Source organism: Pezoporus flaviventris, unplaced genomic scaffold, assembly GCF_033815535.1.
Source record: "Pezoporus flaviventris isolate CSIRO_AGI_PZ_B2104156 unplaced genomic scaffold, CSIRO_AGI_Pfla_v1 ptg000025l, whole genome shotgun sequence".
Taxonomy (NCBI): domain Eukaryota; kingdom Metazoa; phylum Chordata; class Aves; order Psittaciformes; family Psittacidae; genus Pezoporus; species Pezoporus flaviventris.
In genome coordinates, this window is record NW_026892573.1 from 21,786,657 (window position 1) to 21,806,063 (window position 19,407).

The 19,407-nt window shown below is 42.1% G+C and overlaps 1 protein-coding gene across 1 annotated transcript; it reads left to right on the forward strand.

Annotated features, from left to right (window-relative positions):
• Positions 1-1,721: 1,721 nt before the first annotated feature.
• TMEM123 (transmembrane protein 123) lies at positions 1,722-18,934 on the forward strand. The gene is made up of 6 exons (XM_061457837.1): positions 1,722-1,938; positions 7,616-7,684; positions 10,434-10,499; positions 15,718-15,909; positions 17,338-17,491; positions 18,430-18,934. The coding sequence occupies exons 1-6, from the start codon at positions 1,866-1,868 to the stop codon at positions 18,452-18,454; spliced, it is 579 nt and encodes a 192-aa protein (XP_061313821.1). The 5' UTR covers positions 1,722-1,865; the 3' UTR covers positions 18,455-18,934.
• Positions 18,935-19,407: the final 473 nt, after the last annotated feature.

The window sequence follows — 19,407 nt, forward strand, 5'->3', positions numbered from 1 at the left end:
GGTACCTCAGTCATGAGAACCACACAGGAAACAATGCAGAACAAAGGTGCAGGAGAATGCTGGAAGTATAACACACACAGCTATTTTCACCAAATGAAAACTATGGGACCTATGTAGGCTAGAATTATTTAAAGCAAACAAAACAAAATCTTCATTCAACATTTTAGTTTAGCACTGGCTTGCTGACACTTACAGGGCAAATGCCTGTATAATTCTGTCATTAAGGAAGGGAACCAGATTTCACACAGTACCCAAGTAGTTTCACAGCCTGCCTGTGTGCTCCCAGGCCAGTCACTTTCTATTGCTGGCTCAGATGCATCACTTGACATGGAAACATCACTGTGCTGCAACAAACACAAATGTAGTAACATGTGGCAAATATTCTACCGCATTTTTGGTGATGATCACCCTTACAGTTATCCAAGTTACAAGTGGTTTTTTTTTTCTAATTTATTAGAAAGCAATATTTAGCAGTACGTAATTTTCCTTCCTTTTAAAAATAACCTGCAAGTTTGATTTTACTCTTAGGAACATATTAATAAATTCCCTTTCAAAGATGAATTTCTAGTATCAACTCTCTCTTAGATGGACACAAGAATTGAACATGGCTGCTACTTTTCACTTTTTCTTACTGCCTTTGTGGTTGGTTTCAGAATTTTCTAAGCACATAGTGAAATTTCAGAATACCTCTACTGCATTAGCTCTGGTGATTTAGCAGCATAAAACCCAACCAGAGAGTGTCTGAAAATTGGCACCACTTAAACAGGCTGTGACCACAGAATCATAGAACCGTAACTAGGTTGGAAAAGATCATCAAGTCCAACGGTTACCCCAGGACTGCAAAGTCCACCACTAAACCATGTCACTATCGGCCTCATCTACATGGTTTTTGAACAGCTCCAGGGACGGTGACTTCAATACTTTGCTGAGCAGCCTGTTTCAGTCACCCTTTCAGTGAAAAGAATTTTCCTAATATCCAATCTAAAGCACCCCTGGTGCAGCTTGAGGCCGTTACCTCCTGTCCTATCACTTGTTACTTGGGAGAAGAGACTGACCCCACCTCACTACAACCTCCTTTCAGGCAGTTGTAGAGAGCTGTAAGGTCAGCCCTGAGCCTTCTTTTCTCCAGACTAAACAACCCAAGCTTTCTTAGCTGTTCCTCAAAGGACTTGTGCTCCAGACCCTTCTGGAGCAATCAACAAAGCAAACAACCAGTTTTGTTTCTCTTCTTTGGACATGCTCCAGCACCTCAAAGTCTTTCTCGTAGTGAGGGACTCAGAAACAAACACAGGATTGAAGGTGCAGCCTCAACGATGCTCCAGTACAGGAGGATGGTCACTGCCCTGACCCTGCTGGCTACGCTGTTGCTAATACAAGCCAGGATGCCGTTGGCCTTCGTTAACACCCGGGCACAAGCTGGCTCATGTTAGGGGGCCGCCAGTCAGCACCTCCTTTTCCTCTGGGCAGCTTTCCAGCAGCTCTTCCCCTAGCCTGTAGCGTTGCGTGGGGTTGTGTGAGCTAGAAGGGACCGGCTCACACCAACAAGGTGAGCACTATTTGCAAGCCGCACTCCTGCTGCTCCCCTTGCGCCCGCTGGCACTCGCGGTGCCCGAGCACCTCCTCCAGCACTACCTGGTCTCTCCTTGCGGTACCACAACACGCCACCGGCCCGCCTGCTGTAAAACCGGCGGGACGATGAAGGGGGCGGACCTCGGCGGGACGTCCCCGTGGAGGGGCGGGCTGAGGTCGCGGCCTGCGTTGGGAAGGCGGCACCGCGCGGCTCAGCCTTCCGCTTCTCTCCGCTGTACCGGCCGGGGCAGGTGGCGCCCCGCGTGTTCCGCTGGTCCCGCGGATCCTCGGTGGCCATGCGGCTCCTCACCGGCGCTTCCAGCGCAGTGCCGACGGCAGCACTACTGCTGCTGCTGCTGCTGGCTCCCGGTTCCCGTGAGTAGCGGCCGCGGCTGGACGGGCGAGCGGGCGGCGACAGCGCTGCTTCTCTCTGGTAGCCGTGCGGACCCAGGCCTTGCAGTGCAGCCGGGAGCGGGGCCGGGAGTGCGGGTGCGCCCTCGCTCCCCGACGAGTGCCCCTTGGCTCGGGTTTCTAGCTGCAAGCTTGCGGGGTTGCCGGTTCCTTCTTCCCACCGGCACTTAAGAGCCGGGAGCGCACCGTGCGCCGGGCCGTGCCGTGCCGGGACCATAGCGAGAGTCTCGGCACTCGGGATGGGTTTGAAGTGCAAACCGTAACTGAAGAGCACAGAGAGAGGGATGGGTGGGGTGTGGGGGTTCGCACACAGCGGGGGATTCACAAACACGCCCGACCCTGCCCGCTCGCGGATCCCATCTCCTTGCTCCCCTGCGACTGCGAGCCTGAGCTCGGAGGCGGGGCGAGCGGGAGATGTTCCCTAGAGCCCGCAGGTGACGGGGCCTGCCCGTGGTGGTGTCCGGATAAGCGGGTCTTTGGAGAGCCGAAGAAGCTGCGGTGCCCTAGGCCGGGCTGGGAGGAAATGCTTCCCTTGCGTGTTGTCGCTGTTCCCCGAGGCACGCTGTCGCTGTCATTGTGGCCCGTGGGTTTTTGCAGCTTCGGGGATGTGGTGGTTTTGCTGCTGGGGCAGATGGTGTGTTTTGTTGTGCTTCTGCCGGACGCTTGCAGCGATGCCTCTTTCAACGGCAGATTCTAGTCAATGCAAAGCCTCCTGTTTTCTTGTGCGTTAACTCGGGTGGTAGGACACCAGATTCGGGGGATAACGATCGCCATTCATTCAAATAAAATGAGAGACAGAAAAGTCTGAGCTCCTAGAACTGCCTTTTCAGAAGACTGAAATGCCCCATAATTTCCCAAAGAAGCCAAAAGATAGGTACAATAATTAACTTGCCATATATAATGTTGAGGATTATCAGTCAGTCCAGCAGTGTTAATATGTTGTCTAGTCTAAATTATAGATCGATATTAAAAAAGTAAAATGAGGGACATGTACAGCTTTATAATTGCCCTAACAACAAAAAAAAAAAAAAAAGAGAAAGCCCCAAGCCAAGCTGTTTTTTAAGAAGTTTATCAGTATCCTGTTTACTGCTTTGCCTTTTGGATCTTATGGCCTTCATTTCACACAGTAGACTGTCATTTAATTTCATGTAAGATTGGCCTGATTTTCTATCATGCTGCTTCCTGAGTGCATGTGCTGGTTTAACTGAGCAGTTAGTGCCGTCTCCTGGGGCAGAGATGATCTCATCTGACTTTTGATGGTCAAATATAGTCTTTCCTTTATATGTGAATTTCTGGTATAGACCCTGTTTATAATGTATGGAGAGCTGTGCCCTTTTAAGGTTCAGTCTAGTGTGTCTATTGAAGTATCCTTTTTTTCTGCACACTTAATCAGAAACTTCCAGAAGCGGCTGCTGAGATTTGTGTTGATCTCAGCAAAAGCTATGATTCGCTAATGAACACACAAGAGAAAGTGTGAAACGCATCAAATACCACAATTCGCAAAAAGTGAAAGTGGCAGTAAGTTTGCTCTTACTCCCAGTAGATTTCTCCTTACTCCAGTTAATTTTTTGGGGCAAGCTGGTTTTTTCAATTTAATTTTGTTCTTTTACTCTGCTGGACAGTTTATTTCAGTATGTCGGTAAAGTCAGTAGAAGAAAGCTCACCAAAATGTTACGGTTTAGGAAAAATCCTTCCCACTATTATGTAAAGTCCAGCTGGCTTCCTGATATCTTAGCGAATAAGAAGAATCATGCTCCCTGGCAGAAAGGTGCTCCCATCCTCTTCCTGTTCAGACCAGATAGCTAGCAACGTCTTCCAAGAGCTTACCTGTATACAAAACGACTTGCAGTACAAAAAAGCAACAGCAGCCTCCAGACCTGAAAACAGGCATAGCATCTCCTTACTTCTCTTAGATTCAACTTCTTTTAGAAACAACAGCAAAAGATGTTCTTTTTCATTCTCAAATTGACCAGCGCTGAGGATTGGTTAGCTTCATTTATGCTTTTCCTTAAGCATCTATGCAATGGTGTTTACACTTCATTTTGCAAGACTGTGAGATAGTTTCGCAATGTTAAGGCATGTCTGTAAAGTTGCTGGGGTAATCCTGCCTGACCTTTGTCTCAGGATGACCTACTTTTTTGGTAAGTGAAGAATGCCACTTCAAATAGGTACCAAAAGGCCTTCTTGTGTCAAAGGGAAAAGAAATAAAGTTTCCAGATAGCAGGGATTTGATTTAAAATTTGTTAAAATTGCATGGCAGATGTTACAGGAGACTTGGGGTCCTGGGTTGTTTCTGTTTTAATCTCCAGAATTTGAGTTTCATTCATTTCAGCTGAGAAGAACGAGTATCCTGATGGTGGAGACTCTGTAGGCCAGAGTTATACTGAAGTTGCTGCTCTTACCATCTCTGCTTTAGCCATTGCAGCACCTCAACTGTTACTCATTTAAATTGCTTTGAGGTTGGTGTCCCAGTCTGAGATCTTCCTGATGGACTGTGCATTGTCAGTGCCTCTGTACTTTCTGGTTTTTAAACCAACAAAACTGTAATGACTTGATCATAAACCTCTCTTACTTACCAGCAATGTATCAAACTTGAGAAGATACAAAGGCAAAATTTTATGTATGACTTTTGAAATGTCCGCAAAATGAACCTGTAAAGTTGTGCTTAGCAAAAATGTGAGTTTATGTATTAATGTCTTTCTGTAAAGAGGTTCAGTTAAGACTAGACATAAAGCTTACAAGTCCTTACAGATACGTTTCTTTGTAAATCTTATTTGTCAAGATAAATATGTTTATCTTAAATAACTTTGCAGGAGTGGGTAAATTGACCCTTGTCAAATGCAGGAAATTGAATGAGTAGTAACCACCCATCTGTGGATGCTTCTTCTACCAGACTTCATCTACAGAGAACAGTAATTTTGTATTTGCCTGAGCTGGAAACCGCAGGTTCCTAACATTAAAGGTTCATGGGTGTTACCCACTGTGTTGATCTTGTCATGATCTGCCGAAATCAAGTCCATTTAAAATCTTGTTGTGTTCATTTTCAGTAAGTACCGGCGCTATCCCTGTCACCCTGCAGCTGAAAGAAGGCAGATTCAGATGGGGTATTAGGAAGTTCTTTACTGTGAGGATAGTGAGACACTTGCACAGGTTTCCCAAATAAGTTGTGGCTGCCTTTTCCCTGGCAGTGTTCAAGGCCAGGTTGGATAGGGCTTTGAGCAACCTGGTCTAGTGGAAGGTGTGCCTTTGGCAGAGTTTGGAACTGGATGATCTCTAAGGTCCCTCCCAACCCAAACCACTCTGTGATTCTGTGTGTTTAGCACAAACTTGGATCTTCAGCTCCTGTCTGACTGCCGCTTCTGGAAGCTGAATTCCAGCTATAAAGCTAGAAAAACTGTCCTAATTTTGCCCTTTTGAAAGTTTGCTTATCCGGATTGTCTCCAACTTCTGTCATCTTATGCAGTAGAGCAACAAAACTGCGAGGGGCCCCGCAGGCACTCGGTGTACCAGACTGTGCATTAGTGTTTCACAGGAAGCACACTTGCCTTCAGATACACCCCAGCCAGCCACAAGCAGTTATATTTTGAGCTGCAGCTGCACCTAGCCTTAAACACAGGAAAACAGTTGTTTGACAAAAATGTTGTTGATGCCTTTTCTCTATTCTTTTCCAGTATGTGGTGTGCAGTTTTACTTTGGGTATTTCCTTGGTTCGGTTCTGTTTCAGCATGAAAAATTAACAGGGAGATCCTTCGTTTCTCCTCGCCTTCCTCTTTTCCCTGCATCACAGGGGAAACAAGCATCAGCATGGAGTTTCCCTATCAGGGTTTGTAGAATCAAAACTCACACCTGTATGTGTACACCTCGGTCAGTGCAGAATTCTGGCCTTGGCACTTCTGCTCCCTGGAGAAGGCCAGAAACCCACACTGTTTTGCTTTGGGCCAGGTGCCCTGTGTAGTCTGTGGTCTTGAATGAGTCTCTGGCTCTTGTCAGAGCCATTGCTGTGTAAAAGCTTACACTGCTTTTCCTTTTGCCTTAACCCAGGAGTTCTTCCTGCCTCTCTGGATGAAGTCTCCTACTGTCCCTGCAGTAATACACACTGCTTCAAACCCAAAACCACAGTCTGAGGATAGACAGCAGTTTGGGAATAGTGTCATATAAAGATTTTCTTACTTGTCTTACTCAGTGCCATGTATTGCAGTGTGGCATATTCTTTTGCAGTATCCCATGTTAGTATGTGCTTGTATTTTGGAGCAGCTGCTAGTGATCCAAATTAAGAAACCTGTCAGTGTTCAGGGTTTTTTTGAGGAAGGAAAGAAAAAAAAAGTATCTTTTAAGCTGGATAAAGTCCTTGATGTCTTTTAAGGTGTGCAATCCAAGCTGATCTGAACTAGGACTAATACAGTCCTGTCTTCTCTTCTACCTCTAGTTCTTGCTTCTGTCTGTCATCTAATCATGCAGGGAGCACATTCTGCTGGTTGAGGCAGCAAAAAAACCCATTGTGTGCTGTTGTTGGCGGGGGGGGTAATGTTCTGTTGGCTTAGCTTCCTCAGATCATTGTTTAATGTGGGGTGACTTTCTCTGCAGGATTGGGTCCTTCGTTGGGAAGCTTAGTTTACCTATGTCCCATACTCCTTTTTTTCTTTTTTTTTTTTGTTTGCTTGTTTTGCCTAAGATCCCTAATTAAAAAGTCTGACATATCTTGCAGCGCTGCCCCCAGTCTTCATATTACAGGGGTAAGATACAACGAGTGGTTTGCCATTTGTGTTTGCAAATTTTACATTTCTGAGATCTTAACTAAGGTTTTGGAACCACTAAGAAAATGCCCTATTGCTGTGATACTTAGTTCAGGTTATTCGCTTGCCTTTAGCAGAATATTGTTGTAAGTGATCAAAACTGAACGCTGCTTAGCAAAGGCAGAATCCACACAAGCGATCCTCTTGCATGCGAGTGCCAGACTTTTCTTTTTGTGTCGTTTCTAAATTTTACCACTTGTCTGTAGACCAGGCCTAAGGACAGAGGAACCTTTTAGGGTATGATGATACTTCACTGGAGATGTGATCCTTCTCTATCCCACTTCCCACCTGTCAAATGCTCTGTGGACACATTAGCATGCTGTTAGCCCTAAACTAAGCAATGTAACTTCTGAATGGAGCTTAACTGTTTTACCATGCTGCCCATGTAGGGGCAGAGCAAGTGCCCGTCTGCCTGCAAAGGCCTTGCAGGTTTTATAGGAAGCGATTTACATGGGAAGTTCTTTCTCTTCTGCTGTAGGTAATGTGAGTCATGTTATGACTGAAGGAAGGCCTGATTTTCTGCCTCTTCTTTCAGTCTCCTTTCATCTCAAGGAAGAGAATTTGGGATGGCAATGATGGGGAAGATAAAACTGAGGATGGGAAGGAGTTTCCAGTTCATTTGATGATTGAGTAGTGCAGGTGTCATTTTTAATGTGCTAAGAGCAGGCTGTAGTGGTACCATGCTTTTACATCATCATTATACCTAACTCCTGTCCATAACAGTTTAGTCACTTCTATGCCCAAAGCAGTTGACAGATGCTGTACAAACTTCCTCCCCTCTCCCCCCACTTCTTATTAATAAAGCACCTAAAAATATCTTGTTTTTCTTGGGTTTTATGTAGGAAGTAAAGAGATGATGAATACCAGCAGTACTACACCCTTCACAACGATTCCAGACCCTAAGTTGAAAGGTAATATGCATTTCTGTTGGTGTTCCTCAGTAGCATCAAGAAAAACAGTATGTATTTTGTATACCTTAAACTGCCCTGTAATAGTTTTCCCTTTATTTCATTTTATTGAATTGTGAATAGTTGCAGGGTAGGAGGGAGGTACTCTAATTGCCACATCTATTCCAGGACAACTAAAGATATTTAGGAATAGCAGAACGCAACTTAATCCTCATATACTTAGGTACCCCAGAGCAACAGAGAAAAGAGAAGTGGGAAAATTTGATTTCTAGAACTAGAGAGACCAATTTACAGTTAAAAAGAGAACCACCAGCTCAATAAGTCTGCTAGGCTGGAATTGAGTGCTCTTGAGAAAAAGACAAGGCATTCTTTCATTTTATTTTTAATGTCAGAATGAATTCTAGGTCCACTGTGCTTGAATTCATTGCTAAAGCACACATTTATTTCATAGTGTAGTCTCACTTTGACAGCATTAAGCTGTACACCTTTAAGCATGTACCATGCAAAAGGCATATTCCTTGAGACATTTTTGCCCTGTACTCCTTCACTCATACCACTTGCTGTTGGCCATCAAGTGGAATATATAGCCAGTACTCTGCTCATTGACTCACTCGGTCATGAGTTGATTTCATCGCTGACTCCCAAACTCCACACCCAAATCGCAGGCTTCTTTTCACCTGTATAAGCATGCAGTCCACATCCAGTTGTTTTCCCAGGATTGCAGAAGTAAGCACTCTTAACATGGGGGAAACCCAAAGCTGTGTTCTGGTTACAGTAGTGGGCCAGTATGGGAAAGGTTTAGCCGCAGATATATCCATGGCTTACGTTGTTATAAAAGTCATCACATCCAAGAAAAAAAATGTATTTGTAATTGTACAGTCACAGACTGTTTCTCAAAGGCAGTTTAAATCTGCAACTTAATATTCCAGCTATGTCAGTATGTATCCAAGGGTTGTGTGTGCAGTACGCAATGGTGGGTGTCCTGGATTCAGCAGTAGCAGTCATTTTTTGTCCTTCTTAGTAGCTGGTGCAGTGCTGTGTTTTTGACTTTCAGCCTGGGAACAGCACTGATAACACTGATGTTTTTAGTTACTGCTCAGTAATGTTTACTCTGACCAAGGACTTTCTGAGCCTCATGCTCTGCCAGGGAGGAGGGGAAGCTGAGAGGAAGTAGAGACAGGACACCTGACCGAAACTGACCAAAGAGGTATTCCATACCACAGCATGTCATGCCCAGTATATAAACTGGGGCCAGTTACCCAGAAGGGCGAGATCACTGCTCGTGTCAGGCAGGGGATCGGTTGGCTGGTGGTGAGCGGTTGTATTCTCCTCCCTCGTTATTACCTCATTATTATTGGTGGTAGCAGCAGTGATTTGCGTTATACCTTAGTTACTGGACTCTTCTTATCTCAACCCGGGGGAGTTACATTCTTTTGATTCTCCTCCCCATCCCTCTGGGAGTGGGGGAAGGAAGGGGGGAGTGAGCAAACGGCTGCTTGATACTGAATTACTGGCTGTGCTTAAACCACAACAGTGGGTTATGTCAATGAAAACGCAAAGTGATTCCCTCTGTAATTTCCTCCCTCCTCTTTTTGGTAGGTGATATAAAGATGAAAATTTGTTGCATTTGTTTTTACACCTGAGCTTGTTCAAAACATATATGCAATTGCAAAGAGGGTTGCCAGAACTGGTTGAGACTAGACTTCTCCAGTGGTAAGAACAGCACGTCTGTTAAAAGGAAATAGGCTTCTTGATTTTGGTAGCTGTGTTGCTGTTCTCATCGTCTCTGAGGTCATGCGTTTTATTTTCCAGCTATGCCGGAAAGCAGTAGAGCTGCTGCAAGGCAGATAGCACTAGCAGTGTGGGATGATGCTGTAAAAGATCATTCACTTCAGAGAAAAGAATAATCACAGAATGGGCATAGACAACAGTGCAGAATGAAGGGAGGGAAGTACGGACAGTGGTACTCCCACGAATGGGAGTTACCAGAAAGCTCAGTAGCTCTTTGCCTGGAGGAAGAGACCATTAATCTGTAAGAAACTTGGAAGATGGGTGCAGCAATGAGGACAGAAGTGAGAGGGTGCCTGAGAACCTAGAAGTAGCATGAGTTGCTGAAAAGAAAACTGGTAAAGTAGAAGTGAAAGAAAGGAAGGAAGGACAAAACCATTAAGACTGAACCATGGTTTATATTTTAAGTTTTTGGAAACAGGTACATTCGTAAGACCGTCTTTGTGTAGAAAGAGCTTAATCTTACTGAAAGATGCTTCCTAGGGCATTGGTCTTTCCCTCCCTGACTACTCTGTGCCAGCATGAGACCAGTTTGTAGCAGAGATGGGGAAAAGTGAAAATAAAAAAAAAAAGATTGAGGGACAGGAAGCAGAACTGAAATAGAGGAATAAAAGCTAGGGGGAAAAAAACCCTACAGTGCTTATGTAGGTCAAGAATGTCAGTGACAGTATGGCTGGTAACAGCAACTGGAATAGGACATGGTGTAGACATGGATGAGAGAAAAAAGACAGGATGTAAAGAATTCAGATTTGGGCACTGCTGTACATACACTGTAACAATTTTCTTGCTGCGCTGAGATCTGGAAGCATTTTGCAAAGGAGTAAACCCATCTGGTTTGGGATGGAATACTTTCTGCTCTGCTCACACCTGTAGCCTTCAAACAGAGATAGCCCGACTATTGTGTTGTGGGTACATTAAAATGAAAATTAATAATATTTCTTTTCTTGTTTTGTTTTCCTTGCAGTCAGTAGTAGTTTGCCCTCCAGTCTCACTGTTTCATCATCTACAAAATCAACAACATCTACAGTAGGTATGTATGTGTTCATTTGTGTGTTACTATGAACCTAGAAGCTAGCTGCAAGTATACCCCAGATAACTCCAAATTTGAATGAAATACCCAACAAAAGTGGGTATTTGAGAGAGGCATTATCATTTTAGGGCTAAGAGACAACCTGTAAAACAACTCTGAAATTAAGCTATACTGTTTTTCAGGTTTAGATAACATGCTTCTCCAGTAGGAGCAATGATGTTTCTGGTGCCATTGAAAAACAGTTATCAAAATTAACTTTCAATTCTTCCTTGCAATTTTATGTTAATTTTTTCACTCTAAGTAAATTTCTTCCATTTTCATGCATCAGTTATTGTGCAAACAGTGTGTATCTCTTTAATGTTATTTGACACTGAAGAGATTTAGGGTATAATGAAGTCCTTACTCGTGAGTTTCAAGAGTAAGAGTCCGTTTCCTTTTAGGTAAGACTCATGGCGCCTTATACCATAGAAAATAGTCCTTATAGAGAATAGTCCTTATAGAGCTCATAACACCAAACACTGGAGTTAAGTGAGACACAAGCAGCAGATCTAGGACAATCTGTCATGGGTACTTTTCCCATTGTTCTACGACTGCCCTCTTCCTTCACAACTTGGCAAAAGAACTGTAGGTGAGCATGATTTCCCAAGGCAGCAGTGTTGTATCTGTGATGCTCCCACCTAAGTAATGTGTTTACAAAACACATCTTTGTAGGAAGCTTGAAAGCAGATATTTAACCTGTGACATGAACAGTTCATCCATTTGTATATGCAGTGCTCCAACTGTTGGATATGTCAATATGAGATTATTTTAAAAAGAAATAAAAAAAAAATTCATCTGGGCAAACTTCCACAGGCATATTTCACCACATCAGTAAAGATCAGATAAGAATTAACGTCATGCAGTTGTTCAGTCTGTGATGCACAGATCAAAGGTTGTATCTGAGGGAAGAGAAGCTATTTCCATGCATTAACTGGATCCCTTTTGTGCTAAGAGCCATGTGGAAGCAGGGCAGAAATATTGTGCCTACCCTAGGATTCTTTGTGCGTTTGTGGAGCTCTATGCTGATCATGAGGTCCCAGCTATGTCATGCCATTTCCAGTACAACTCTCACTTTGTGTCTCTCTAGTCTGCAGATGATAACCTCTGAGCTACCACACTCAGAAGTTGCTTGTTACTCATTTAAGAATAAAATACCCGTGGGGAGGGAAGGGAGGAGGAATCTCTGCAAAGATGCAAAGACCTTCCATTTGATAGCAAGGAAGTAGTGTGGTGTCTCATTCCATTGCCTGCAATGTACCAGTTTAAGCATGTCTAACTTGAATAGTGGAGAGAATTTTATAATCCCCTTCTTGCCTTAGGGCCTTCCAAACGAGTAAAGTCATTGTTAACACAGGTGTTTCATCCACCCTGTGTTCCAACCCTTCCACCCTCTGCTCCAGCACTGATTATGGGTTTCTTGCAGAGGTCTGAGCTTTGCTGTGTTTGGATAATAACAGTAAAAAGAGGCCAGAGCCTTTTTAAGCACAGTACAGCCTAACAGACAGCTGTGCCTTTCTTCACAGGGTTTATGATTCATAAACTTTTTTTTTTATTTACTTTGTTAGAAACTTCATAGATTTTAGAACATCCAGTTCATCCAGTGTTCATCCAGTTTGATTATCTGTCTTGACCTCTTCAGAGTAAAGACTGCAGGATATGTGTACTTAATTTTCTTAAAGTCTTTTTTTCTTTTAGTTTTTCTTTTTGGGGGGAAGCTTTTCATGGCAGAAGCAAAAGTCTCTTCCAGTTATTCCCCATGCAAAAGAGAGTATTTATTTGTTTTAGGAAGAGCATTCAGTAGTAAGTACTTTCTGTGTCAGCACCGTGCTTATACAATTTGAGTAGTGTTTGGTCTTACTGAGTTAGAACACCAAGGGAATAGTGCATGCTGCTAAGAAATCTTATCTTTATACTACATATATAATTTGATGGATATAGCATATCTAATAAAGACAGCATACAAAGTAAAACACTTATTTCTTTTAAAATAAAGCATCATAAACCTTAACTACATGACTGGCATGTCTGCTTTTTTAAATAATAAAATTCACTCAGGCAGTCTGGGTTTGATTAGAGTGAAGTTCTGTGAAGCCCAGCTGTCTTTTGGGTAAAAAATAATTAGGAAAATAAAAGATAAAAGGACAGATGTTGCTAGAAAATGTTCTTCATCTTAACTCTGTTGGTAAAATATCTTTCAAATACACAGAAGAACAGATTGGTGCCCAGTTCATGTTTGCTTCCCAAATTCTCCAGCTGCCTCAGTGAGCCTTCCACTGATGTTTCGAAATGACTGATGCTAAATACATCATGAAAGATAAGTCTGAAAGGGATTAACCAGATTTTGCTCTTTATGTTACATGAGCAAGTGCTGTAATCTTGGTAAAGTAAGAAAAATTGCTAGTAGGAGAGGCAAAAGGTAACACACAGATTTGCTGAAATTCCTCATGACAGCTGCTTGGATATTGTTTTTGCTGACTCAGGTTTTATGTAGGGTAATTTAATGTTTGTTAAATAAACACCATCTTTGTGTAACATCATTTGATAATGTTACATGTGGAACAATTAACCATTATATTGCTCAGAAACAGGAGCCAGTTTGACACTCAGAAATTATGGCTTAAAAAAAAAACCCAACAACAATAAGAAAAACCCACAGAAAACTGACTGGTTGACACTTGCTTTCAGAGTTACCTTTTTTTTTTTTTTTGGTATCCTTTCTATTAGGAATGCAGTAACCAGGTCTGGTTTCATGTCATATAACTGTAGATGGTTTCCACGTAGACATTTCTTTGCTTATTTCCTACAACGAAGAACCATTTGATATTTATAGATCATTGTGCCTTTGGGGAGTTTACCTGTCAAGTGTTAAAATGTGCCCTGAATTTTATCTGATGTATTTTACACATGCTTCATAGAGGAACTGAATTTCCTAATTGTGACAAGGTAAGCACATGAGTATAGTACTCCAACTGTTCCATCGCAATGAATGCTCATTTCAAAGCGTTTCCCAGGGTTATGGCACAATACAATTATAACATCAAAGAACAGGAAAATAAAAAACATTTCCTATGGGACTGAACTGGGCTGCTTAAGTAGTTTTAACGTTAAATGTGTCAAAAATGTTGTGTAGATCATTTCCTTTCTGAATGCTTACACTGTCATATTGTTTGGGTTTTATGTTTTTGATGTTCACATCTGTATTGTAAGAAGATATACATAAGTCTTAGCAAAGACACCATTCTGTGTGTAAGTTCACATGTTTTAAACAGTGCTTAAAGGAAGATTGTTCGATAGAGAAGAATTTTAGATACTGCATAAAAAAGCAGAAATTTATTAAGTGTGCAGTGGTATTGAGATGAAACTACCTATTGTTAGTTGTTTTAGAAAGTTTGAAGAAAACATGGGTATAATTAAACATTTGAATATCCATAATGAAAAGCTTTTGTGGCATTGAAAATTAATCCAGTTTGTGTTAGGTTATAGAAATAATACAGAAGAAGAGAAACTTATCATGGTTGATGAGAAACTTAACATGAGCTGCAGTGTGCACTTGCCACTTTCTGCCAACCGTATCCTGGGCTGCATCAAAAGGAGCGTGACCAGCAGGTCGAAGGAGATGATCCTGCCCCTCTACTCTGCTCTCGTGAGACCTCACCTGGAGTATTGTGTGCAGTTCTGATGTCCTCAACATAAAAAGGACATGGAACTGTTGGAACAAGTCCAGAGGAGGGCCACGAGGATGATGAGGGGACTGGAGCACCTCCTGTATAAAGACAGGCTGAGAAAGTTGTGGCTGTTCAGCCTGGAGAAGAGAAGGCTGCGTGGAGACCTCATAGCAGCCTTCCAGTATCTGAACGGGGGCTACAAGGATGCTAGGGAGGGACTCTTCATTACGGGCTGGGACAGGGACTGATAGGACAGGGGATGACAGGTTCAAACTTGAACAGGGCAAGTTTATAGATTGGATATAAGGAGGAAGTTCTTTCTTGTGAAGATGGTGAGGCACTGGAATGGGTTGCCCAAGGAAGTTGTGAATGCTCCATCCCTGACGGTGTTCAAGGCCAGGTTGGACAGAGCCTTGGGTGACATGGTTTAGTGTGAGGTGTCCCTGCCCATGGCAAGGGGTTGGAACTAGGCGATCTTAAGGTCCTTTCCAACCCTAACCATTCTAAGACAGCTGCAAAGTGAGCTTCTTCCTAAAATTCCTTCATACATAAAAGCCTCATACTGTCTTCTTAGAGAAATACTAGTTGCATAACAGTCTTTATGTTTCTTGTTTGTTCCTTCTTAGAAAAATAGGTAATTATTCTTAAAATCATTCTAGCTGATCGCCTTCTACTGAGGTTCTAAAGATTTTGCTATAAATATCAATCTCTATTATTATTGAATTTTGCTTCATGGCATTCTGAACAATTCATTATTGCTTTCTGAGGAGGGAAGGGGAAGTGTTAAGTAAAGCAAAGTAAAATTTAAAAGACATTAGGTGTCACTTAAACTTGTGAAACAACATTCCAGTCTTTGCTTTAACCTTGAAAGAAAGCTCACTACTAAGTAAATACCAGCCAGCAGATTTACTGTAGTTGAACTTCTGTCACATGTGGAAAACTTTTTGAACCTTAAGCTTAACATACATACAGAATTCTTTCTGGTAAGTTTAATATACATGCAGCCTTATTAACATCAGTGTTTCATTCAGAAGCAAATTAAAGATTAAATCATTAATAAACAGAGGTGGGAGGGAGGGCATTTTCCCACGGAATTCCTTCTTGTCAGAAAAGCTTACTTTTCTGGAAGGTTGTTTGCTTCAAATGGAAAGCTAATCTTGATCCAGGATTTCATCACATTTTAAAATACTGTAAGTTTGGCATGATTCTATGGAATTGGAGAGTGTTACAGGACCCTTCTTCTAAAAGTTATTAAATATTATCCAGATTTTCTTTACTACTTTTCCTTTGAACCACTCTTGACCTTGAGCCTTAGAAATCTGAAGTTAGGTCTTTCCAAATGAAATGCATAGGGGAAGAGTCTGTATGCAAGCCTGGATAGCCATGCAGTGGCATTTTCATTGTTACTCTGCCATTCTCTTTAGCCATGATAAATACTATTTTATTCAGTGAGTATGCAGTTTATTTTTTTAAGTATATTTTTCTGTGTGATATCACAAATAAAAATTTCCCAGGTACGTCCACCCATACTACTCACCCAACCAGCACCAGTCAGCCTGTCAACACCACTGTGTCTGTCATCTTGACGACTCAACCCACCAAAACCAGCCAGACAACAAGATTCACCACAGCTCCATCAGTCACATCATCACAACCGAATATTACAGTGGTGACCACTTCCAAGATTTCTTTCACTTCTGTAACAGGTGAGTTCACATTTCAAGATGCTCATAAAGGTTTGTGTACGTGTTGGCACACGTTATACATGAGTTTTTTAGAGTTGGTAATTTTATGAAAGAAGGCATTTGCATGCTGAAAAATGAGAGTAAGGTGGGGTTCTGTTAACTGAGTTGGCTACAATGATGTTGCTCTGAGCAATCCACTTACTTAAATAAGGCTTCGCTTAATCTGAGAGACCTGATACATTTAGGAAATAAAATGCAAGTGGTTTGAACCAGCAGCTACCAGCAAGGAGATTAGCAGTATTAGGAGAAAGCCTGGCTTTTAAATACAACTTCTGGATTTGTTCAGCTCTCCCTTCTGCAGCTTACTTGAACCCGTCTCTTAATACTTCCTTTTTCACAGCTGATAAGTGGCTCGAAATATGCCTGCTGCCTTGATAGAAAGACTGAGTTTTGTTAGTAGTGTACTGAATTTTATCCCTAACAGAGGATAGGGTATGACTATGAATGAATCTCTCTTAATGCAAAAGTTGTCAATACAGTTTCACAGTACTCAAAACCAGGTGTAGAATTCGGTATTTCCTTATGGTTAGTTCGCACCACTTCATGCTTACTCTTCCAAACAGGTTAGGGTGACTGACATGTCAGCAAAGTGTTGTCAGGTAGGTAAAGCTGTCATCAGCAGAACTTCTCGTTAGCCACGTAACACTCCCTGTAGCAGATACAACTAGAGACAGGCACAGACCAGGTCTTTTCATGGGAGTTTGTAGCAGATAAAAACAGTTTTCACACCAAAACTGCTACAGCTTACCTCAGGTCACATTATCTCTGTCAATATTTGTGTTGGCCTGCAGAGCTGATCTCACTTGGAGAGTGAGAGTACAGTTCCATGAGACAAAGTAAAGCAATCCAACGGCTCATTGCCACCAAAAGTATTTTACTCCCATCACATAACTACACTGGCTGACTTGGTGGTTGTTGGATCACTCTGCAGGCTGATGCATTATGCTCGTCTGATTTAAAGCAACTTCCTTTTCTTCTTTAGTTTCATTTCTGGCATGAATTTCAGGCCAGCTCGGTGAGTTAAATTGGCTCATTGAAGGGTGTATGAAAAACACCAGAACAGGCCTAAGAAGGGCAGGAGCTGCATGTGTGGAAAGAGGGGAGAGTAGGGGAGAAAATAGAAGGGGAAAGAGGGAAGCGGAGAGAAGTTACAGTCAGTCTTTCAAAGACAGCAAGCAGTTGAATCCTGTGTAACCAGAATCTGGCTCTTAAAAATGGAGTTCTAGGTTTCCGTGTGCTTGGCTGGTGTCCTGCCAGTTGATGTAAGTTAAAGTTGCCTGACTGGGTCTTTAGATGATATATCAGTGGGGTGGGCACGATATAAACAAGTCCCACAAAACACAGTTTTGCAAGCTCTGTAAAAAGTGCCTTTTGTTATCTTTTTTTCAGGCACATCAAAATCTAAGGCTGTCATAGCCAAAACCTCCAGATTTGATGTGGGCAGTTTTGTAGGTGGCATTCTGCTGACGCTTGGAGTCTTAGTTATTCTCTACATTGGATGCAAAACCTATCACTCTAGAAGAGGCATTCAGTACAGAACCATGTAAGTTCCCAGGGGACTGTCCTTGTTAATGTATTACTTTCTTGAGAAGACACAGACAAACTAAACAAGGAGAATGAACTGTTGCACACGTTGGTTTAATGTACATTATATTATCATCATTAAGAGGTTTAACTGTGATATTTTGTCTTTCACCACATCAGCTATTCCTTATTATTATGCCTCTCCTCTGTGAGAGAGCTTTGTCTTGTACCTCACCCCTTTTGTAGTGAATAGCTCAATCAAAATTGTACCATCTCATTTGCCATTTATACTCAGCTCTACATAGTTTTCTTCCAGGCTTCTAGACTTGCCTCCTTGTCTAATAATTACTTTAAGAACTGTGAATTCTGAAAAACAGGTTGCTTTTCTTTTTCCTATTGAGTATCCTCCGTCTCGGTTGAGAAGCTTGTTTTAAGTGAGGTGATGTCATTAGACTTGTTGGGATGTTACTGTTTAGGCCTCATGTTTTCTCTCTATCTTGAATTTTGCTTGGTGGTCATGGAATTTAACCAGTCCCTACTGCACATTTTCCCATGTTGGTGTTTGAATGGATATTACAGAATTTATATCAACAGTATCTAAAACAAAGGAAATCTGTCGCTGAGCTTTTAAACTGGCTTTGATTGCCTGTCACTACTGCATGTGGGTAAGATAGGATAAAAATGGCACTGCAACAGCTGATGTAAAAATATATACTTGAGTGAAAGCCAAAATGAAGCTAGTGAAGCTGGAGGAGTGTTGGCAAAATGCAATTGTTCTGTTAACTTCAGATTTGGCTCAGAGAGGACTGTAACTCCCAGAGCAATGTGCCCTTAGTCCTTCCAGCAAGATGTTCTCTGTTCACAAAATAACCTCCTCAGTTAGCAGCAGCTGGGTGGCTCTTTCTCATTGACAGTTGCTTGTACTGCAGAACATTAATTACTGTGTTTCTATTACAGTGATGAACATGATGCCATCATTTAAAGAGACTTCAGGGAAGAAGAAACCCATTCTGTCACAGCTGTTTAACTTGCTTCTGGAAGAGTATCTTTCATAAAGATGATACCAGTCTCTAGACCTGCCTTCAGTGTGATCCTGCAAAATGTTGAAAAGCTCTTTAAACATCCTGATTTTTTTTTGCATTGGCTTTCATAAGGAGAAGAGGAACTCAGTGCTCTGTAGAGACAGTATTTTCTTTTTCCAGTATTTGTAACCAGATGTAAAGAAATGCACATCTTGAGTCATTTTCAGGTACACACACAAGTCTAAAATAGCACAGTGGATCGCAGCCTTGCAATTAAGTTTAGTTATTTCTCACATACTTTATAAATCCAGTGTGTTCTATAATGGATATAGTAGATCTAATTAGGATACATTTGAGAGTAGGCATAGGTTTTTTGCAAGTAAAATGGAGTATTTTTTTTCCTAAGATTTTGTATTAAACTTATTTATTTTGAAGTTTGATGCAAACTATAGTTTAGAAATTTTGGATTTTGAACAACTCGGTTAATTTTTATTGCGCTATAAGGGGATGTGGTTTGCTGACTCTGTAGAAGGTAATAATGGGTAAAAGGCCTTAAGCTGCACCAGGGGAGGTTTAGATTGAATTTTATAAAAAACTTCTTCACCCCATCCGGAGGTTGTCAAACACTGGATTAGACTGCCCGGGGGAGTGGTGGAGTCACTGTTCCTGGAGGTTAAAAGATGTGTAGATGCAGCACGGGGACATGGTTTAGTGGCATGGTAGACTTGGCAGCACTGAATTAACAGTGGGACTTTATCTTTCTTAAGGGTCTTTTCCGACCTAAATGAGTCTGATGTGTACTTATAACTTCAGTTATTATCTCACCAGTGACCTGCAAAGACTTTCCTGAGCCTAGCTGCAGGAAGCGTGGACAGGCTGGAGATACCCCTCCATCAACCCTTTCCTCCAAATG